This window comes from Hakea prostrata, chromosome 10 (assembly GCF_041222555.1).
Source record: "Hakea prostrata isolate BN-2017 chromosome 10, UWA_Hpros_2, whole genome shotgun sequence".
NCBI lineage: Eukaryota > Viridiplantae > Streptophyta > Magnoliopsida > Proteales > Proteaceae > Hakea > Hakea prostrata.
This window is the reverse complement of record NC_142609.1, coordinates 38,739,531-38,764,364: the sequence shown is the minus strand read 5'-3', so window position 1 is coordinate 38,764,364 and position 24,834 is coordinate 38,739,531. Positions and strand designations below refer to the sequence as shown.

The 24,834-nt window shown below is 37.6% G+C and overlaps 1 protein-coding gene across 1 annotated transcript; it reads right to left on the bottom strand.

Moving 5' to 3' along the window:
- Nucleotides 1–6,913: 6,913 nt before the first annotated feature.
- LOC149002827 (1-aminocyclopropane-1-carboxylate oxidase-like) lies at nucleotides 6,914–8,388 on the bottom strand. Its single transcript, XM_089138160.1, has 4 exons — nucleotides 8,183–8,388; nucleotides 7,858–8,084; nucleotides 7,435–7,768; nucleotides 6,914–7,295 (listed from the first exon to the last, which is right to left on the bottom strand). Exons 1-4 carry the CDS (start codon nucleotides 8,285–8,287, stop codon nucleotides 6,975–6,977), a joined length of 987 nt encoding a protein of 328 aa, XP_088994286.1. The 5' UTR covers nucleotides 8,288–8,388; the 3' UTR covers nucleotides 6,914–6,974.
- Nucleotides 8,389–24,834: the final 16,446 nt, after the last annotated feature.

Sequence of the window (24,834 nt, the reverse complement as noted above, 5' to 3'; positions counted from 1 at the left end):
CTCTAGGGCACTGTGGTTTGGATGTGGCTTGACCCCACTAATCCCCTTAGACTCTCAGCAAAAACTGGTGCATGTTCTGAATGGGTGGAGGAAGAGTCATTTCAAGACAAGCAAAGGGAGAAGGAGGCTTTTAGTCTCCTCTTTTAATTTATACCTGTTGGACGATTTGATTGGCAGCCAGTAGCTTATCCTCAAGAGAGAAATGGGATCCCTGAAGAGTCATCCAAAGTGCAATGAAGGCTCACTCTGAATTCAAGGCATCGCATAAATCTAGCTCCTTTTGTCTTTCGGAATCACTGTGGGAAGTTGATCGCAGCTGGAGGGGAGTTGGTGAAACGGTTCCTCCGTTCTGCAAGGTGAGGCATGGCAAGCTTTGATCAGAGCAGGAATGTTGATTCTCTCTCACTAGTTTAGTTGCTCCTTGACCCCATTTGGCTTCGTCCTTTCGATGAAGCTCCAATGATGGAGCTAGGATTTGAGATGTTTCCTTAGCAGGTTTTTCAAATTGGTGGGCTGTTCTGTTTGTTTCTAGATGCGCCAAGGTTGTGGTGGAGAGTCTAGTCAAGAATGTCTTGTTGTTGGCAACCAAGACAATGTGGTCGCTTTTCAGTCCTTTAACTCCACTTACCCTTTGTAATATCGGCTTCTTAATAAAATAAAAAAAGGAAGAAAAAAAATTATTATTGTCTTCTCAAAATAATAAATCACCAGTTTTTAACTTGGTCACGGAAGACCTAGTAAATGTAAATGATGTTTTCCTCAAAAAACGAAGAAAACTGTAAAAGATGTAAAGAGAAACCTTCTTATTAAAATGAAAGAAGAAAGATAATTCTGGATTTTTGTTCATGGTTGCGCGAACGAGTTGTGAGATACCACGTCTCCCTCTGTGATCCAACAGCCAAGAACAAATTGTGTGATTCTTACATTTTGGTTTCTAAACTTTTTAAATTTACATTAAGAACCCAAAACCGATTGGTGATCCTTTCATGAGAAAAAATCATATTTTCCCAACGGTTGCCTTAAATCTTGTGACAAAGAAGCTGCTACAGATATCCTATCGCATCTTACCTAGCCGAATCCGGTCATATCTAAATACCTGTGGGTGATACACTACAAGACCAAGGATAGCACCATACAATATAACATAATCAATGGACAAGAATAAATTAAAGTATCAAGATTTAAAGTTATAAGAATCAAATTATCAAATATGATTACAATCATCCATAAATGTAAAGTTTAATCATTATCCAAAATTAATCAAGTCTAATAATCAGAGTTTAAAGAAATGAATAGTTAACATCGAAAGTTTACTTTCTTGAGAGGTTCCAAAAGTTAGGTAGTGTCTTCATCTATTGGTTGGGTGAGAAAGATAAAGCACAAAGATATAAGGGTAATTACTAAATCATATGATATCTCCAATGTCTCAGAACAGTTGGACTCGTTAGGCACAATTCGAACAAGCACACGACTCGTCATGTAGTTCCGCATCCTCTACTATGGGTCCCTCGTATGACACAAACGGCGGTGGACTCTCTAGGTAAATGAGGTCCTCATAACCTGCAGTGAAATCTAAAAATGACATACACTTAAAAGGAATGAGTTGAACAGAACCTAGTGAAATCAACCTAACTACATATTAAGCATCCATTCACAATTCTCCATACGAATTTATATAAATATAATATTATAATGAATAATAAATGAATACACAATCATGCTTTTAACTATAATCATGAAGTTTCTATGGTAGACACGCATTAAGCTATACACCAACTTCCTCTGGGCAGTCTCAATCAATCTCCTTCAACAAGAAACGTCTATTGGGTTCTCCGCGGTTGTTGAGTCAAGTCACATCAATCTGTGGTTGAGGATATAGGTCACCACTCTCTCACATTACCATTTGGCTTGAGAACTAGTGTGTGCCAAGGATAACTCTAGGCTCAATGTGTGTTCATATGGTCTCATACTACATATGGTCAAGATATTATTTATCAACGAGAGGCATCTATTGGTCCAATATCCTTATCTACCTGGAAATGGGGTCCATTGGGTCCTCAACGAGAGGCATCTATTGGATTCCATTTCTCAACGCTATGGTCATTCACATATGTATAAGCATGCGCTCTTGTGGCTTCCCCACAAAAACTTCACATCGCGCTGAAAGTGACATGAGTCCAAACACTATACATATGCAACCATACCATCTCATGATGGCAGTGGGCATGCTTGATACTCATAAGACCCAACCATTGACATCGCGGGTTATCCATCTTCAATACCACTGCTGGAAGGATAGTAATACTCATGGGGTTACCTAACCAACAAATCTAGACACCTAGTTGGCATATATGTACAAGAGAACAAAGTCCTACAATCAAATCCACACATTCACATAATTCTCATATTATAATTTATGAAATTTGAAAGTAGAAACAAACATAGAATGACATTTTCTTCCGTTAGCGCAAAGTCACCCACAATTTATAATAGAGTACAAGACATCAATAACAATGAAGATTCAATTAACACCAACAATTTCATAAGATATGATTAAGTGTTTTCCTCACCTTTCAAAATAATATCAATCCCCAAGGTCCAAAGAAATCCACAAAAGAGAGTGCAATTGACCCAAAATAACTCTAGAAACATAAGAAATTAAATGAGCAACAATTGGGGATCGACTAAGGTCAAAGGGAGTAAAAATACACACCCAAAATAGGGGGCGGTTGATTGAGCCACACAGGGCCGCTCAACCGCCTAGTCTAGGGCTCTGACCAATTTGGTCGATTTTGGACCCGATTCCAAATCAACTTGAAATGAGATTTTGGGGTCTTCAATTTGAAAGCATTGTGGTCTCCAAAATATCTTTCAAACATCCTAATTGATTCCCAAACAAAAAACCCCCAATTTGGACTCTTCGTGTCTGCCCATAGGCTTCTCAAAGAGGTTCGAATCGATTTCAAATGCAAGGGATTGCACGAACCAACTCTCACAAAGGTTGAAAAACATTAATGAGGCAAGAGTAAGCATTCAATGTTACCCAACAACATCAACCACAACAACAATGCAAGCTTCAAAAGAGAGGTTGCAAAGAGGGTTTTCGAGTCTCCTTACCTTATTGTGCGATTTCATTTGTTTCTCGCACTTAGGGATCATCAAAGGATGAAGAAGCTTCAAAATCCCAAGCTCTCCCTCTCTCCTATATTCTTAGCCTCCTAGCATAAACAATGCAATTATGAGGTTAGAAAAACATATAATAGGGTTTTTAGCCCAAAATTCCGAGTCTGCCCCTCAACTAGGTAGGGGCGATCAACCCAGCCGGTCAGCCGCCTCCGACCAACCAACCTGTAACTCCTTCATGTGAAGGCTGATTCCGATGAGCTTCGAAGGATAGGTCTTTTCAAGGCTTGATCAATAATATAGTTTACCTCAAATTTTGAGCCCTCTAGCATCGGTTTATGGGAGCAAAAACCTCATTTTTATGCCTTCTGGACTGACCTTCTCTTTTCTCTTGACTCCATTAGAGTGATTGGGTCTTCATCATGGTCTTCCACCCCTACAAGTTCGATTTTCAAACACCTGGGCTCAACTTGTATGGTTCAGAATTGTCGCTTACTTGAGCTCCGAGCACAGTCTTGAAACCAATGGGTTAATAGGTCAGAAATTCAAGGGATTTCACATCTTCAATGGCAATTTGAACCTTGTGTTGTTGCCTTGCAAGGAGAAAACAAAAATGTGCAACACATGTTGGAAATTTTCTCACTAGCATTTTCTTTTTCTTTTTCCTTTTGGGTAACACATGTTGGAAATTTCACCATTTCTTTCTTTTCCTCTCTTTGTTCTACTTTTCTGACAAAATACATTTTGTAGACATAGTGAGGGAATATCTTAAAATTTGCAAATCTTGGTTGTTCGTGAGATTGAAGCTTCAAAACATGGAGTGCTATTTTCTTGATTGAACAATCTGTAATAGCGAGTCAGGGACATGAACGACTAACCAAGAAAATATGAGTTGCCACCTCCCAGAGACAAGGGCAACAAGTACAGTAGCTATGGCTAGAGAAAAATCTCCTTTTTTTCAGTGCACGAAAGAATGTTAGCCTCATTTTTTGTGAATTTAGAATTAAAAAGGGATTGTTCCATAAGAATATGATTGTAATTTAAAATAATATTTTAAATTTATAAAACAAAACTTAACCATTGAATTAGTTATAGAACATGTGTCATAAAACCGACGGCTGAACAAAAATCTAGATATTCCACTCCATAGTAATGCATTCCCTCGGACGTGTCTTTTCAATGGCATAAAATCTTGATATTCTATTCAACCTGTCTAATCAAATTACATTTATCTCGACTATTCCTAACTTTGATTTCAAACAAAATGCATAAGAATGGTTATACTTTATGTAAACAAACAAATATTTTATCAAAATTTTAAATTAAATCGATTTGTACCCTTTTTTTGATAACTCTATACCTAATATTTACATACAAAAATTAGGTTTACATTTGCTGATGAATTTGAATCCTCTTCTTAGAGGGTTCCCCTTTTTTTCTTCTTTTTCTTTAATTTTTTTTTTAATTTTATTTTATTTTTTATCAAAAGTTCATCAAGCCAACCTATATGCACTTTGATTACATTATTAAGGTCGCTTTTATATATAATTTAAATATACCATCAAAAAGAGTTGAATCTTTGATATTTTCACTAATAAGTGTTTGGTTATTGTTAAATGAGCAACCCATTGATGGTACTTAAAAGAATCTCCCAATAATAAATGTTTAATGAATTATTAGAACAAGCCTTTGGAATAAAAAATTGTACATACATAATAATTCTATAACTCATTCGATAATTATTAAGAGAGATTCTCTTTAAAGAAGGATCCAAAACAATCTGCTTTGTTTTACTCCACACTTTAACCCTCTAGGGTTCTTGCTTTTTTTTCTTGGAGTCCAAGTCACTTTGCTCCTTTTATGGGGTCACCCTACATTACGCATGGCATGAGATGGGACACATGTCATGCTACCAAGACCAAACATGGTGCCTTTCTCCATCCCAATAAAAATTTGATCTGCTGCCTCTTTGTTGGGTGGCTATGAAGAGAGCTTAAACCAAATTCAATCTTGGGAAGAAGGGGAGAACTTCAAGGACTATGTTTAAGATTTAGTACGTGGTTTGATTCAGGTGGAAAAGAGCAATGTTTTATGAGGTCAAGAGTTTGAGTCTTCGTTGACTAGAACAAAGTCTAATGTATATTTAAATAATAACAAAAAATAATACTTAAAGATGTAATCAAAATGCACCTAAATTGGCTTGAAATATTCAGTAAATTCAAAAATGATACCTAAAGACTTTGGAATTTCACAAAGGGTTTTTGGTTTGATCCCTTACTAGCTGTTCTATTATCTCTTGTGATAGTATATATGGTAAAGCAATTATTAGAAAGCTTGCTCAGTTGCTACCTATCTACCTTGCTTTAAATCTTGGTTAAAGCAACCATCTGAGATAACGATTGGTCACCCATCAATAGATGGGATGTTTGGATAAAATTCCAATGTTGGTATGGTTAATATGGTTGTTGTGGTCAATTGGTCCCCTATTGAGGACCCATTAGGTGCAAGTCTCTTTCCCAATGAGTGATGAGCTTTGACTGAAAAATGAAAGGGATTGTTGTGTTTGCAATTGGTTCTTGGAAGTTGTTTTAGGGTACCCTAGAAAAATTATCCAGGCAACAGTGGGTGGGATCATATTCTCTAGAGTATGTTTAAGAGTTTTGATTACCAATGATAGAGTTGACAAGTCCCACTAGATTAGATTAGATTAGAGGCCTAGCTAAATGTGTTCAAGTGGCATGCAGTCCTAACTAGTATTCCTCGAACCTAGCTATGTTGGGAGAAATAATGAGACATGAAAACATGCCAATCAATTTGAGTTTGGATCATCAATAAAATAAAATAAAATAAAAAGGAATTTGGGTCATCTATCTTTTGGGAACAAGAGAAACAACATACACCATATGTGGGGTGTCCCCCACTAAGGCCAATGGTCCCATGTCTTTAAGGTGGGATCTTCATTTTGGTGTGGAACTATTGATGTATTTTCTAGTCTTTTCTTCCGAGAATAGTATCTTAAGACTAACTCAAACCAATTCTAAGTTTCATATGATATGCAGTATAGTTGTCTTTTTCTTTTTTTTGGGATTATAGTTATTAATATTGAAAGTGTAAGAGCTTTAAGAGAGTGAGGAATCTCACCTTTGGAAACTTTTTAGTTGAAAATTCTTTATTTTTAACTTTTTCTTTTTGAACTCTATTATTGTCTAGTATGAGGATGTAAAGGAAAAATCTACTGCATTGGTGATTTAGAAATCGAGGTTTCATGGATATAAACTTCCTAAAATCAAGGACAAAAAATTGGTTTTCGAATCTTACACACCAAAGTGAGGGCCTTCCGAGCTAAAGAATAAAGTTCCAACCATGTTCACTATTAAAAGGCTTTGCAGACGTAAGGTCATCATTCTCCATTAAAAATGGACATGAACTCATTGTGGGATTGATCATACATGCATGAAGAATTCACACACATGCAGGTCCCTAATTGAGCTAAGAATATAACAGGTTATGAAAATTAATCCTCAAATTGAACCAACTAATACTGGTTCTTACACGGTTTGGTTCGATCTGGTTTTTATATCATAATATAGTACAATATTGCAAGAACTCTCCCAATTTAATATAAATAGGATATATTAATTCCTTGTGTATGACTTTTAACTACAAAGTATATAAACTGGTTTATATAAGCTGAACGACCACACAGAGAGACAAACCAAGCCTACAAGATTAAACTAGACACAGACACCAACCCTAATTGGTTTCTTAAGTAGATCTTTCTAAGTAAATATCATAAAATGCATCTTCTCATGCTCCAGTTTTTTATATCTTCATCAACTCCATCGTTCAAATTAAACTGTAGCAATGGGACCAGCCAAGTTGACATTAGGTGCCATGGTCTTCATGGCCTCAAACCTGGGCTCCTTAGCTTGAAACTTGAGCCCTGCATAAAGCTTCATGTAATCCTCAAACACAAACTTTGGATACACAACTTGATTCTGCAGATCATCAGAATTTGCTTCAACTTTTTCATCCTTAGCCACCAATTCAGGCGCCGGATATATCACCGCGTCGCTGCCGGGGTTGTAGAACGATGCGATCGACATTCTATTGCCATCAGTTTGTGCTATCACCCGATGCATAATGCTCTTGTATTTCCCGTTTGTAATCACCTATGGAAGAAGAAGAAAAAAACATCCCACATCAAAATTTTATATTAGTTCATGAATATTTGAACATCCTCCTCTACTTAATGGCTAGATTTTAAGGATGAGTTCTAAGGATGAGTTCTAAGGATGAGTTCTAAAGAACCTCTAGCTGGTCACCAAGGTTGATGACAATGGAGTGGCGCATCGGAGGGACATCGATCCATTGGCCATCCTTGAGAAGTTGAAGCCCACTGACACGGTCGTCTTGGAAGAGCAAGATGATGCCGCCGGCATCGGTGTGTGCACGGAGCCCTTTGATCAGCTCAGGGCGTGGGCAGGGTGGGTAATTGCTAACCTTTGTACCAAAAGTTGGACCTTTGGTACCACAGAAAGCATTTTTTAGGTAATCTTTTTCCAGCCCTAGATTCTCACACAGTAGCTCAAGTAGTTGTTCAGCTAGTGTCTCCAATCCGGCAGCAAAGTCCTTCATAGCTTTCCTGCAACAAATTAAAACATTTACCCAGAAATCAGTGGTGGAAGAGAGGGGGTTTATCATTATAGGGGATCTGTATATGAAGTTCATTACTTGTAATCATCGTCAAGATCAGTGATTTCAGACATGTTGGATTCAGGGAGATGCTTCAAGAAGAAGGTGCTTTCCCAGTCCATGTCTTCTATTTCTCCTTCAACACCTTCAAGGGCCTTGCTTGCCACCAGCTCCTTGAACCTCTGCTCCATACACTTCTTGTAGTGTTCCTTTGTCAGCCTCTCCACCTTGTCCATCAGCTCATGTGATATCCCATGATTCACCAGCTACAGATATACATAATCCTTAGAAACAAATACAGAGAAAAGGAGAGAAGAACATGAAAGGAACACTTGAAAAGAGGGTGTGTGAACTTTTCGCATACCTCAAAGAAGCCCCAGTTCTCACAAGCATCCTTAATCAACTCCATGGTGGCTTCTCTCTCATCACCATTGAGCTTCCCCATGTTAACTACTGGAAATGACTCCATAGCTTTCTCTGATCCCTTTCTCTCCTTATCTGCCTTTGCTCCTTCCACTCTCTATATATTATTGCAAAGTCTCTCTCTCTCTCTTCTCCAATGCCAAGAGATCAGGCCCAAGTGGGTTCAATTTATAGGCCTTCAAGAGATTAAAAAAAATAAAAATCAAAGCTAGGAGCCAAGAAAGTAAGCATATAATAGGGTTTAGGTAGGGTCACCACTCACCAGTGACCTTTGAATGTCCTTTGTGTGTAAGTAAGAGAGAGAGAGAAAGAGAGATGTGGAGTTCTAGCTGGCCAAGCTCAATTACAGAGACTCCACACAGTATTATCCTTTTGAAGGCTCTGAGTGAGGTGGGGCCTGGACCGGACCGGACCATTTGCTTTCTTTTCTTTGACAAGAACCCAGTAAGATCGGTGTGGACTGTAGCTGCTTATTCCTTTAAGCTTTAAACCTTTTTCTTATCAATTTTTGTGTATTTCTTTTTCTTCCCATGCACGCTTGTTTGGACAGGATCTTTCAAATTATGAGATTGGACTCTATACCTATATGGGAATCGCCACCACAGAAAATTACTAAATAAACAATAAAACAAATAAAGCCTTGCTCTTGTACCCTTTTCTGGTATATATTTTTGATTTATTTTTCATAAACAATTTCCTCTTGGAATTAAAAATATATTACTTTTTAACTTAAAGGGCTTACTATACAAAATTCAAAGAACAGCAAAAATTCATTTTTAGAGGAAAGAAGAATTATTTGTATAACTAAATATGAATTTACATACAGAAGTTTGTTCATCTTTTCCTAATTATCTATTTATGCATATAGCAGGGTTACAACTTGTGTAAATCATTCTATTATTTAAAAACATTCCATCCATACGATAAAACGTTTCAAAGGGTTATGTTTTAATTTCAAACTTTAATACTATTGAGGTTATCACCCAACAACTTATAAAACCGGCATTCCCTTTTGAACTTATGGGTAACACCAAAATAGTTCTAAATTATATAAAAAAACAACAACGTTGCTTTCATCTTCCTAAGGTAATCCGCGTAAAAATTTTATCTGGAATGAGGTAGAGATAAATAGTCCACTTGAAATAAGTTTAAATATTTCTATATAGCAAATGGTACAAAACCTTCTGTAACTATCTCTTTCCTTTTAATATAAAATGATCTTGTTGCCTTCTTATGTATGATGTCATTCTCCTTATTTATGTTGCTGGAGAATAAACTCTTTTCCATTTATGTATATTAAAACCCGTAAATTTCTTAAGCTTTGACACATACATGTTAATGGCATCAATTATAATTAAACCAATGTTTATCCATAACTTCTAAGAATCTCCATGGCTGGATTTTCCAGAGGATGAATAGATAGAGACTCGTATTTAAATTATTGGTTCCCAGGTCTCCAATAATACGATCCATTTTGGTGTTATCTGACAAGTTACTGTTTGAAGCTACGGCACAGAGATCAGATTAGGTGTGCCTACTTGAGTTTGCATAAGTGGACATCAATTAAAGTATCTGGGCACTTTACAAGAGCATGTTTGGGAAAGAGGACCTTTTAATGCTTTTGTGAGACTATTAAAGGATAGAATAAGGGAGCTATTTCATCATCTTCCATTGCATTGGAGATCAAAAAAGAACATTTACAGGTAAAATTAAAGTATCTGAGTCAGTCCCAACAAAAGGAGCTTGCAAAGAGAATTTCTCCCTCTTTAGCATCTCTTTAGTTAATTCATGGATCTTAAAATTGAAATGGATTTGACCCTCTTCAAATTATTACTTCATTTCTGAAACCCTATTTTCTTATTAAGTTCACATGCGATGTCACTTATCAAATCTTAGTGGTAGACAATAACCTCTTGTGTCATTGATTAAACCTTCTTTAGTAGGGCTTAACTTTCGGTTGTACTAATTATCTATCAAATGATTAAATCAGTACTACTACTGTTAAATGATTTCCATAATTCCTTCTGGGTTTTTATAATTTGCAGTTTTATTGGTTTGGATTTTGGTCGAAGAGGAGTTGGTGAATTCCTACGCTAAACACCAAAGAAAGCTAAAGAGAGTCAAGAATCACCAATAACTGTGTTCAGAAGAAAAATAGATTTTTTTTAATTGTTTTCAATTATAAATAAAGACAAGTAAAAATTGAATGTTTTGGAAGATTGTTAATAGAGAGTCAAAAGAAAATTTTGAGCAGCAAACATAAAAATGAGTGACACAGGTGACATGACTTCAAAGATGAAACCCAAGCAAAAAAATATTGCATAGTAGGTGATAAATAAATTATTCCTAGTGGAATTTAAAATTAGAAATTGGTTTGAAATCAAAGCTGGGAACAACAGCTAAAGAAGATCTATTTTCTTTGTCTTACATGAATCACATATGAAACATGAAATGTAGATGGAGAAAAGTAAACCTAGATAACTTTATGAATGGTTTACCCTGCACGTGAAAATATTCCTGATCACAAATTAGTTCTATCATGAAGTGGGGGCTCACCAATGTGTTCATAAGAACCACTCGTTTCTGATCTATAATTGTTTCTTCAATTGTTACTGTAGATATAAGTTCTCTTTTGACCATACATAGATAAGAAGGTTGAAGAATATTTATGTGTTTCTACCAAAAAAGAAGTGAATATTATCGGCCAATATTGGAAACATCTATTCTTTAGCCAATGAGTGGATGTAATGGAGTGCCAGAGACAAACCAAGTTCTACCCATTTCATGTTCCACCAAAACAAAAAAATTTGGAACAGAAAACCATTTCATGCATATATGGAAAACATCCCATGTACTGTGATCATAAGAACATTTGTGGATGATATGAATCATCGATGCCCCATTTTTTCATACTCCCTACAAATCCCCCCCAGGATGAAGAAGAACTTTCACTATTAAGAAAAAAGATTACAACGAAAAATCTCTCAAAATAACCAAAACACTAAGTCGAAACTATCTTTCCAATGACTTTGCAAGAATACATGAGATAATTCCAGTCCAGAATGTAAAACATCACATTGATCAATGTGTAAATCATACCAAATCTGCTACCAAAAGAAAAGAAAAAAGAATTTTCACACTAAATCTTTGTATGTCTCACATTGTTTTGGTTTTTTAATATTTTCACTAGTAATAATGTTCGTTGTAGGGTCAAATCCGAATCCAAAATCTGAACTAGTTGTGGTCTGTCAATCAATATGGTCCACAGGTCCAGTTCCGTTGGTTTGTTACTTGGATATGTCACACCAGGGCATTCTTCTTGGTCAAGAACGGAATGTGCTTTCTTAAAAAGAAAATGCATACCAAACATCCAAATCTAGTGGCTAACCCTAGTTCCTTTGACTAATATCTGTTAGGCACAGAATTAATTGATAAATAAGACTCTATAACTCTTTCTGGTCTGCTAATTAACATGGGCCACTTGCTCAGTAACTCTATTGGTTTGTAACTATGATCACTCCACTCTTCTGAAAAGGATATATCATCATTCTCCATCTGCTTTCTTGGAGAACTTGTGATCGATCTATTCTTCCATAACAAGAAATATACAGAGAGAGAGAGAGAGAAATTTGGCTTTTACTGTTTTTTGATCTTATTTAAAGGTTAAGTTTGATACGCACTGACAATAAAGAAGCAAACGCTGAGAATGAAGATTAAAGAAGCAAAGGAATAAAGGATAAGAGAGAGAGAAAGATAAGGAGAATGTGATCTAATTGAGGTATTTTATAGTTAATAACCCTAAGAGGAAGAAGAGGAACATGAAAGACTTGCATAATGTGGTCCAAAAGTTCATGGGACACTCTTTGTTAAGTTGATATTAGAGAATAAATCCATCATTAAACCAAGCTGACGCATGGAACAGTAAAAATACCTAGATGTACTCCACACAGACAGCACTCAGAATCCATAATGATAATATAATCCACGTTGGGGAAACATCATAACTCAGTTGCTGGCTTGCTTTGTTGTGGCCCGTCAGAAAAGGAGCTTTTCAAATTTCAATTGGATTGGCTTGCAGACAAGAATAAGATCCTTTCCCACAAAGAATATGTTCTAACCATTGCACTTGGAAACTTTGAGAGTGAAATCATGAAATAGAACTGTTCAGCAATCACCATTGCTACCTCATCAGCTACTATCTTCTCCGTGCATGCCTTAGTCTACATACATTGAACATGCAGTGATACTATCTCTATCTTCCATTCCTCCTCTCCTTTCATGGGTCCTACGTAGCCCAGCAACTCATAGGTTGCATGCATGCATGAACTGTAGTGACCTCCATTTTCCATTCCTGTCAGAACCCATCAAACACACATCGCAGCAGATCCAGAAATGTATCCAACATGTATGAAATGATATAGATTGAGCTATGAGTTAGGTAAAGAAGAAGAATCCATATAAAGTGAATATTTTCTTCTTGGGGGGGGGGGGGGGGGGGGGTAGAGACAAAGTTGTGAGTGGATAAAGGAGCAATGGATTATAAGTTCAGACCTAGCTATATCATATACGATTTGCTTCTCAATCAGAAGTTGTTCCCTATTGTCATAGGTTTTAAAACTTATTAAGCATGTTCGAGAACAAGTTAAATTGCAATATGGATTAAGAGCCACAATGCTGAATGCTCAACCAAAAGACACTGCTTTTAAATGAAATGTTTTTTTGCTACCCAAACAAATAAATTACAGCACAGCCCCAAGATAGGAACCCTACTCTAAGGTTTTCTCCCATTAAAATCAAACCCGTACCTTTCTAGGACTTCTTAGGGTAAGACCATGGGATCCATGGTTACTGTTTTTAAAATTTTCTTTTCTTTATTTCTCTTTAGTATAATCTCTGCGAGTCTACAGCCCAAAAAGTTAAAGGGAATTCTTCACAACCATCAATGGAAGTAAGATAGTTTGTTATGAAATTACTACTCCCTTTCCAATCAGCCTAATGTCGATGTGCTGAATGAGCCATAGCAAGCAACACGTACTTAGGCTTTCAATCACATATTTTTATGATAAAAGATCAGGTATATTGCTTAAAGAAAAAGGAAAGAATGTGTCACATCCAAAGAATTACATGAATAAGGAAAGAATGTGTCACATCCAAAGAATTTACATGAACATTGCCCTTACATTACACTGGGCTAGTTTTCTTCTAAAATTTCAACACTCTACTTGTCAAGGAACTTCATTCAAACAAGAAAAAGCTGAGCTATGGTCGAGGAGTCCAGCTGAATCAGAGAGAGGATTCAAGGAGATGAAATAGGCTAGACTATCTCGCTTACCAAACATACGTACGCCTTCTGGAATAGGGTATTTGCACATGAGTTGCTTTCCTTATATGCATGTTGGGCTTTACAAACTTGATTGATATCTCGTTTTACTCGTAGCATTCATCCTCATTTCATTTCCTATGGTTACTGATCAGTTTTGGACTATTGTTGACGTTTGTTCTTTCGAGGCCGAATTGACAATGTAATCTGAAATGGCATTTATTTCCTTGAAAATGGGGGGGGGGGGGGAGAAATAAACGTGCATTCTTTCGAGGCCGAATTGACAATGTAATCTGAAATGGCATTTATTTCCTTGAAAATGGGGGGGGGGGGGGAGAAATAAACGTGCAAAAATTTAACTTAAGAAAATCAGAAAAAAATATATATGTGCAAAGATTTTCATGGTATAGCCAAGCCAGCACTGAGATGATTTCATTATGAAATGAAAAAGGAATAGAGTACATGTAAAACCCTATAAATCATTTTCTACTTTCCTCTTGAACATTTGAGAGAGTAGAAACAATGAAAACCATACTTCAAATATATATAGAGACTAAAATACCCAAAAACTGACCTCCAAACAATATGTTGGCGGATTTTACCTTTTCCCCTTTTTTGGCATTTTGATTAATTCTGACCAAATCGCATAGATTAAAAACATCAAAATAATGATGGTAGAAGGTTATGAAATATACCTTTTTTAGGGTTTTTAATGCAATGAAATCTTTTCCTTAATCTTTTCTAATCTCTTCCCTTCTCATTGGTTCGATAGAACAATCTCTTTGAGCTTAAAAAAGAAAAATGTACAATAAATTAGGGCCGGCGGAGAGACCTAACAACTCTTTACATACAGAAATCTATTAGGTCCTCTATCAAGATCTAATGGTCTTTATTAGCTTACACTAACCATTTCATATCAAAGTTCTAGCAATCGTATATCTCTCATATTAGATCAAATCAAAATTAAATACAATTAACAATGATCACTGTAAGTAAAATATTTTATTAATATTCTAACACTTACGTTAATTCTTGACTTAGTTGTATTTGTTTTTGTTCAAATGGTGTCTCTTTTGTGTTGTTGTTAGTGTCTTTTGTGTGACACGAGGTTCCACAAGATATAGAAAAGAACTCCCAGTCAATCACGCAACCATTGTTGCGGCCATTAGTGTCTTTGTGTGCTTCTGCTGTCTTTTTATTTTGAGCAAATTGAACTGGCACCCCAAAATGGAGCCTTTAAAACACTGACACCCCACTTTATGTTTAAAAAACACAGACACCCCAATTCAATAAACACACTAGTCCATTCTGTTAGTGAAACTGTTAACCCACTGTTATTTTGTTTTAATTCCAAAAATACCCTTACTAAAATCTGAGTGAAAGAAAAAAATCCACCGTTCTTCAACGGATCAGAAATTTTGGCTTCATTCTTCAACCGATCGGTCTTCTTAAGATCACTGAAATAACCTTTTCTGAAAATTCGTGTACCTTAATGGGCAATTGAAATGGAAGAGGAGAAACCTCGATCTTTACAGTTGAGAAGTACGAAACGTCAAGATTGACAAACACTTGAAAATCGCCTGTGTAAATTGTTATAGCCGTCGCCCCAACAACATCAATCAAGGAAGCTATCGCCCCCACATGACAATTTCCTGTTCTATCCTGTAGATTGTGAAAGTCCCACCATCAAATTAACAAGAAATCACACAACGGTTCTGACTCTGACCCAGAAGCCAAAAAAACAAAAGGGAAAAATTAAGAGATAGGTCACTGGGAGAGAAACGAAGACAATTACAACTAATTCTCTGGGAAGGATACATCTGCAGAGCATCGAACCCTTTTGGGCTGTAACGATCTGGAGAGAACTAAGCATCAGGTACGGGATACGAAAGGCTTCTGTTTTGTTGTTTTCTATCAATTTCTTCGCTTGTTCCAAGTAGATCGCTTCCTGTGATCTGTGAAAGACCGATCGGTTGAAGACGATGAAGCAGAATTTCTGATCGGTTGAAGAACGGTGGATTTTTTTTCTTCAATCAGATTTTAGTAAGGGTATTTTTGGAAGAAAAATAAAATAACAGTGGGTTAATTAACAGTTTCACTAACAGAATGGACTAGTGTGTTTATTGAATTGGGGTGTCTGTGTTTTTTAAACATAAAGTGGGGTGTTAGTGCTTTAAAGGCTCCATTTTGGGGTGCCAGTGCAATTTGCTCTTTTATTTTGTCCAATGCTTTCCACTTTTAAGTTCCCCTTCGCCATTTTTGAAGGCCACAGGTTCCTCAATTCCAGGAATTTAAGGTGAAGAATTGGTTCAGCCGATTCAATTCCCCAAACCACGTTTTCAATTCTTTCACGGTTCCAACAACTACATATGGAAGTCTTTATGTCAATTTTCTGTTTGACTTGTTCTTTTTCGAGTGAAAGTGCTTCCAAGTGGAACCTAACTTTGTATAATTTCAAAAGATTTCCTTGGTATAGTGTGCACTACATGTCTCTCTTTCAGGTTAATGGCCGGCCTTTATAAGAAACTTCATTTTCCCACTTTAGGTAGATGCTTATCCATCACTCCTTTCTATTGTGTTTTTTAAGATCTTGTTATGGTGGAAAAAATTGATTGCACCGTCTCAATCTTTTAATGTCACGTTTTTATTTTTGGTTGAGAGAGATTTTTAAAAAGAAATACATATAAATTATGTCACGCAAAAATTCTTTCCAATTTGATCACTTTTACTATCCTACACAATTCTGTGACTTCCACAAGGAGAAGAGATGTCATTTTTACTTTCAGGAACCAGGCAAGTAATATGAAAAAAAGTTCTACGAAATCAAACTCAGGGACAGTTGGATTTCATAGATGGGAGCTCAATGTGTTCAGTTGATTTTTCGATGAAAATTCTACAATTAAGGAAAAAGTCCTTTCAGCCACTTATATGGCAAACTTCAATTTTTTCAAAATATTTAGTGATGGATGATTTCAGATGATGTGGCGCGTGAAGGGAGAATCCCTTCATCCACCTGTTTGGTTTTTGAGAGTAGAGTATCGAGGGCATTTAAGTTATTTTGAAACATAAATGATAATCTGGTCATATCTTAATTTAATTTGAATTTTCAGAAAATTCATTCTGTGACGGTAATTAAGAAAAAGGTTTTAGACCAATATCATTCTAAAAGTAATTCAATTAAAATGTACAGTTTCACCCTTATTTCCAGACACAATCAACTAAATGATTGTATGGGCCTTTAGTGTTTTACCTAAATGGAAAGTACTCGAGTTTGGGTTCGTAGAAGCTATATTTGAGCCCATCAAGCGAGGGCCAAGCCCACCCAGATCTTTCCAGGCCAGGGAGGTGGGGGGTTGGATTGGAAAGTGGAGTGGCAACATTTTCGTGTTCACTAATATATATTTCATTTCCAAGTAAAGTTTCCCTTCCAACCAAACACCAGAAAGGTTCTTTTTGGGTCTGGTTCTGCTTTTAAATATGGGCCTATTAAGAAATAACTTCAATAGAAAAAATGGTTGAATGATTTTATATGAGAGAACTTCAAATATATAGGCAGCATACATCCCATACTAGTAAGTAACTATGAAGAATAAAAGAAAGATATAAAACATGAAAATATAATACATAAAAATGTTTGTTTGAAAATACAATACATTGAAATGATTTAACAGAGAAAACAGTCAAGCTAAATTAGGATACTAATGAAATGGAAGGATGAGATAGTATGGAAAGAATTCAAATGAAAAGAATGATGAATGGAAAGAATTCAAATGAGATGATGGAATGATATGAAAAGAATTCAAGTGAGAGGAGCAAATAATACGAAAAAAATTTAAATTAGAGACAATTAAGGAAATAATAAAAAATCATCTTTATTGCGCCTAATAGGGCCAATAGTGTTAAAGAGTCTTGGCTTCTTAAGATTAATTCATTCTGTAATGGTTTGGTCTATTTTTGATTGGTTTTTTTTGGTTCTGGGTTCTGCTTTTAAATTTGGGCCAATAGTGTTAGGTGTCTGGAATCTTAGAACTAGACTTGGTAATCAATTAGAACCAACGGCGGTGCCGGATGGATTAGTGCTTGCCAGGTCTATAGAGATAGAAACTGATCATTTTTCTCTGATTGCTCAAATCTCATACCGGCTATGCACCACCACCAACACTCTTTGAATTTGATTTTGCTTGGGAGCAGCGTTGTTCCCAACAGTTAAAGGCACATATCCATTTTGGACTCCAAAGCAAACATGCACGGTTGAATGAACACTTCGCTCAACGGTCTAAATTTGCTCTGAACCCAAAATGTATCTGAATCGTGTGTTGCTGGGAGCCGTATTGCTCCCAAGCACAATCACCTTTGAATTAGATCTACACTAGTTTGATTCATGAAATAACTAAACTTGATACTTTTTGTACTCACTTTCTAACACATTATATTAGTAGGGACTTCAATTGGCATGTGGATATTACCAAAAACAAAAAAATATTTAGAGGATAAATACATAACTTGCTCTTACTAATTTATTTATTTTTAAATATTTGGGATATTATTAATCTTCTTTGTTTTCATTTTTCTTGTTTCCATAAAAAGAAATTTCATTTAGAAGAAGAGTTGCTACAAAATGTGACATCTAATTTACGTATTTGTAAAAGCCACTAATTGGTATTCGGCCAAACAAACGGCAGCTTAACCGCAACGAGCACCTTTGCTAAAGAATTTGCCACTTTGTTGGTAGATTTTGAAATTAACTGACAAAACAACGGCCTAAAGAGTCTTAAAAGTATGAATATATTAAAGAACAGATATTATGAGACTTGTTCAAGAAAAATTTGGATTGACGTGTGGGTCATGTTCAAAAATATAAGAAGTGTGTAGATTTTTTACTTTTTGGATTGTACTCTCATTAATTTTCAAATATCATAAAGTAGCTAAGAGTAATATATCGGAGCTGCATAAGTCTAAAAGCCAAAGAGAAGTGAACCGGAAAAGGAAAAGACAAAAAAGCCAAAGAGAAGGACATGACCACATGATTTCACACGTTAAAATCTTCGACCTTCAAGCTAGGGAGTCAGCTACTCTATGCCAATCCCTATTTGTTTTATTCCCAACTCACATAGAAATAAACCTCACACCTTTCTCATCTTTCCCTCTCTATTGGATTGATTTTGGTAAGCGGGATATTTTTTCCCCCGCTAATGTCCAACATCTACGAAAATGACTTGGCTGTGCATATAAGCATGTGTTGTTATTTTATGACAACCTCAATTTTTGTCCTATTCCTATACGCGGAATCGTATATGTTCTCTTACGCATCAGGGTCTCCACCTCACTGATCCTCAGCTCATCTCTCAAGCCTTCCATCAAGATTACCAGCAAATTTTCTCCACACAACACATGGATTGTCCTGATAGTTATTTCTCCCCAGTTCAGGGTCGGGTCACAAGTGCGGATTGCTCTTTTCTTCTTCAACCTGTTTCAGCTACGGAGATTAAAGAGGCGGTATTCGGTTCCAATGGCCTCAAGTCCCCCGGCCCGAATGGTTTCTCAGGTATTTTCTTTCAACACTCTTGGGAGCATCTCGCTGGTGACATAGGCAACATGGTGCAGGATTTCTTCAATTCCACACATCTCCAAGCCGAGGTCAACCACACTTTCATTGCCCTGATTCGTTGATACCCCTGATACTGTGGGAGATTACCGGCCTATCAGCCTGTGTAACACGACCTATAAAATCATCTCCAAAATATTGGTGAACAGGTTAAAACAGATCATGCCACATCTCATTTCCTTCCAGCAGAATGGATTTGTCAAGGGCCGACACATTCAGGACAATATTCTTATTGCCCACGAGCTCATGCATAAAATCCAGATTCATAAGAAACGGAAGAAAGGCCTCATGGTAGTCAAGCTCGACATGAGCAAGGCGTATGATCGTTTAGAGTGGAGTTTTGTCGCTTCTACTTTGCGCCATTTTGGATTCCCTCCACAGTGGATAGAATGGGTCATGAAGTGTATTACTACCACACAACTCTTGGTCCTGGTTAATGGTTCCCCCTTGCCGCCAATTACCCCATCACAGGGCCTTCGCCAAGGAGATCCATTATCCTCCTATCTTTTCGTCCTGTGTGCAGAAGTTCTGACGTCCCATCTGGAATTGGCCCGACAACGCAAAAGGCTCCATGGAATTCAACTCTCGCGTGGAGGTGAGCGTCTTTCGCACCTGGCCTTTGCTGATGACTTAATTTTGTTTGGACATGCTACCTCTGCTGAGGCTCGTTGCTTCCATCAGCTTCTGGAGGAATATTGTTTTTATTCAGGTCAACAACTCAATATCCAAAAAACACGTGCACACTATAGTCCGAGTACATCAGCAAGTATGAAGCGTACACTCTCCTCCCACTTCCACATTACCCCCTCAACGGAGCTGGACATCTATCTCGAGATTCCACTAATTTCGGGGAAGATCAAGAAGAAGCATTGTGCCTCTTTGCTTACTCGGGTCAATAGCAGACTTCAACACTGGAGAGCTAACCTCCTCTCCTACGCAGGGAAAAAGGTCCTTATCCAATCCACTCTGGCTGCTATGCCCACTCACTTCATGTCGTGTTTTCAGCTTCCTGTCTCAATCACAAATACCCTTGACAAGCTCTCTCGGGACTTCTTCTGGTCAAGTGGCAAGCAAAGGCATGTTCACACTATCTCTTGGGATCACATTTGTCGTTCGACTAGAGAGGGTGGTCTCAACCTCAAAAACAGTGCAGCCTTTAACCTCGCTCTTCTGTCTCGGAAGGCATGGGAATTATTTAACCCCTCCCAATCACTATGGGGCCGTTTGATGAAGCACAAGTACTTTAAGGATAGTACCTTTCTCGAAGCGCCCTCCCCCCCCCATCGGCTTCGTGGGGTTGGAAATCGCTGATTAAGGCGAGGGAACTTTTACGTCAAGGACTTTTCCTTCAGATTGGGGACGGTTCCCAAGCAAGCCTTTGGAATCTCAATTGGGTCTCAAATCAACCCCCCGATCTGGGATGCTTTCCAGCAGCCTCCCTTCCTCTTAAAGTTTCTGACTTCATCAATTTCACAACAGCTTCCTGGAATAGGGATAAGGTGTTGGCTTGGTGGCTCGATGATATCGCGGCCAATATTCTCAAAGCATCCCTATCCCGCTCTTCTCTCAAGCGGATCGCTACATCTGGAAACCCACTTCCTCAGGCAATTTCACTGTCAGTTCAGCATACAGATTGGCAACTTCATCTTTCTCCCCCTCCTCCTCAATACCCTGCCTTAATTGGCTTCAGTTCTGGCATCTCCCCCTTCCCCCTAGAATCCTCCTTTTCCTCTAGAAATCTCTTCTAGGCAAATTACCCACGGCGGATTTGCTCCATGCGAGAGGCTGTAACGTTCCGCTCCACTGTGGACTCTGTGGGTATCATCCTTTCTCAGCACATCATCTCTTTATCCTGTGCCCATTCACATCCCATCTCTAGCATACCCTTAACCTTCATCAATGGGATCACTCACATCCTTTTGATCTCCAACTTCGAGACCTTGTCATCCATTCTGTTTGCCCTTCCCCTAACCGACTGCAGTTTGTTCATTCCTTTATCGCTCTGTGGGCTCTTTGGGGCTATTACACCACGGTTATACACTCTTCTGAACCTCCCAAGCTTCAGGATGTCATGACACGTTTATATCATGCAATCCATGAATTCACCCCTCCCTCCGCCTCTCATTCACCTAGGAACACTTCCCCACTGTTCAGATGGGAACCTCCACCTCCAGGCAGGATCAAACTAAACGTGGACGGCTCATCTTTTATCAATCTGAAACGCTCGGGCATTGGTGGTCTCGCACGCGACTTTTCTAATCAGGTTGTGTTTGCTTTTGGCCAGGGCACGGGCTGTCAGGACTCCTTCATTGTCGAGGCACTTGCCATTCGTCATGGTCTTCATCTCACCCTCGACCTTCAGATCTCCCATATCCAAGTGGAGAGCGACAACCAATCGCTGATTCTCACTCTTTTGCAGCCTTCATCATCCGGTAGCTGGAAAATCTCACACCTCATCACCGATATCCTCAGGCTTGCAGCTTCCTTTTCAGACTGTTCCTCCACCTACATCCCACGCGAAGCCAATTTTGCAGCTGACGCACTTGCTAAATCAACGGCTATCTCACAGGACCGTTTCTTGTACCACTTATCCCACCCCCCCTTTCTTAGTTACATATATAAAGTTTTTATTTCCTAAAAAAAAAAAAAAAAAAAAAAACCTTTCCACCATCACTCTCTCCATAGGTTTTCTTCTATTTCTTTTTCTTTTTCTTTTTCCAATAAAATCTAAAGAATGTTAATTTTGTGGGCTAGAAATATTTGATATTTAATATGACATTAGTTTTTTTGGACAAAATAAATTTATTTTTATTAAAAAAGTGCATGAGGATCAGACCTCTTGAACGATACAAGTGAGAGAGAAAAAAATAAAGTGTGATAGATCTAGCAATCAAGTCTTTGATAGCTTCTTCTACAAACCAAATAAAAAATAAACAAAATAAAAATCGTTAATAGCTTTTATCTAAAAAGGAAAATGTCTATAGCTTTAATCTCGAAGAACTAGAAATTAGAAAGTCAGCGAAAAGATTGGAAGGTCTCTTTATGCGCCTAAATTGAATCATGAGGAAATTGAGTGCTAAGACAATGTCTATGAGATCACTAAAATAATAACCTTAGTAATATGGAGAGATGATGTAAGTGACAAGCCATCATAAATTACCTTGGCCTCGACATAGGATATTAGTTTGATATTGAATACATTTCCTTCTTCTTCTTCTTTTTTGAAACAGATGAGAGATATATTATATTAAAATAGGACAATAAGTAAATTACAAGGTATATATATTACATGCGATAGAAGGGCCTCCCCCTTCGCCTCCTAATTGACAAAGGCAAGAAGAGTCTCAAGGAACCCCCTCAGTCAAACTGAACTTCCCTATCCACACTAATCATGCCATCTAAGAAGTCCGCACACCAGTTGGTTTTGCAGACATGATGCTCAAAGGAGAGAAACTAGAACTAAGGAACCATATCAAGGATGTCTTCTAACCTGGTGAGTAATATGAAAAAAGGTGTGGGTAGCCGAAGCGTGAGCACGACCATAGACCTAACTATTACATTCTTACCAAATAGTATAAACAGTAGTGGTGAAGCTAAAACAACGAACCATGCATAAAAGGGGATTGACCCAAGAAGTGTCTAACAACCCAAGGGATTTTGTCCTTCCAGCACATAGGAACATGAGTCACAAAGCCATTAATCTACAAAATGCTAGATCAAATATCCCACGAGAAACTATAGTGGAAAAAAAGGTGGTCAATGTTTTCATCTTCGCCATTACAGAGAGTGCAGTGGGTATATATCCATGTCCAACCCCCAATTTCTCAACCTAAACTTCGTTGGAAGTCTGTTAAGAATGACAAGCCAAGTGATGAAAGAAAACCAAGGATTATGCTTCCTCCCCCACATAAGACCAAACCACTCAACTTTTGAAGAGCCTCTAAGAGAATTTACCAAAACATTCCTTAGACCAATGGCCTTGTAAACTGGATTTGTGACTGTTGTATTCCAGTTCCCACCCTAATCACAGAGATCACTAACTTTCATGGAAAAAATCTCTCCCCACAGCTGGAGTTAGGAGGGGTTAATGAAGCATTAAACAATCTAGTTAACAAAACGATGGTAAATATTCAATCTCGTTAGTAGGGTGAAAATGAAGTTTCATTGGACTGAATCATAGACCTTTCTAAGGTCGATCTTTGTTGCAAAACGGCCCACACTTCTATTCAAATGATATCCTTAACAAAGTTTCTTGCCAAATCATGATATTTTCTGTAATAACCCTCCCTTCTACAAAAGCAAATTGATTGAAGTCCACCAAGAGAGAAGCCACCTCTTTCATGCAGTTAGCCAAGAGTTTCAAAATAGACCTCTAGATGAATGACCCTACTGCAATGGGACGATAATCACTGAAAGAGTTTTGCACTTCACCTTTAGGGATGAGGGTGAAGCAAGAAATCTTAATCTAATCAGGCAAGTAGGGGTTATCAAAGAACCTGAGGATGGTGGCATAGAGATTTGAGCCAACTATATCCCAACATTTCTAGTAGAAATACACACTATAGCCATCGGTTATAGTGTGTATATTGCCGAGTGAACCTGACTTTTGGGTTCTTTTTGGCTGACGCTACCTTGATCCTGACTTTTTAGGCTTTGACTACCGAAACCACATGAGACAAGGCAGTTTCAAAAAGAGAGGTTACGATCCATCCAAGGATCAATTGATCCTGTCGATGCCAAAGATCAGTCGAGAAACCACCACTAGAACCAGTGTTTCCTTCAGAACCTTCAGATCCAGACAGAGCAGTTGAGGGTGGACAAGAAATCGATCCGTCAACATAACCTAATAGGTTATGACCTCGCAAGATAGGCAAAAGTTGAGCTCGCCAAAGAAGATAGTTTGTGGAAGTCAGTTTCAACGACAGAGAAGGATTTGCATTGAAGGTCACCAGCGCTGGTGTAGTCGAACTCATCGCCATCAACACAGAGCAAGAACAACTCAAAAAACCAAAAGTTGCAGAGCATAAAATTTCAAAAAACAGTATCGAGAAACGTGGATAGAAAGCAAGATAGCTTCACAAGAAGCCAAGAAACTAGGCGAAAAAACACCAAAAAGCTAAAAAGTAGAATCAAGAAACGTGGAGAGAAAGCAAACTAGCTTTCACAAAAAACAAACTAGGCTGGAAACACGCAAAAGTCAAACAGAACCCAAAAGTCAAAGAACCTAAAAAGCAAAGAACCCAAAAAGCAAAATACCAGGATCAATGTAGCGTCAGCCAAAAAACACATAGAAATTGATATTCTTTACCAAAAAAACAAAGAAATTGATATTCATTTAATATTTCATAAAGTATATGTACATCCTATTTATAAACAAATATAAATAGAAAACAGCTAGATAGAAAACAGCCGGACTCCTAGTTCAGTTAATCCAGCTGACACTCTCTCACACTGCTAAGGAAGTGGACTCGATAAATTTCCATCCATTATATACATAAATTCGATGGTATGAAAGTGTGAGCAGCACGTAGTAGAAGAGCCCAATTTTTTTTGGCCACAATAGAATCTCCCAATTAAATGTGTACAAAATCATTGGGTGTAGCCGTGTAGGGCGTTTGGCAGCTGTCATCATCCATTTTTTTTAAGGTTATCATATTATTTTTAATGT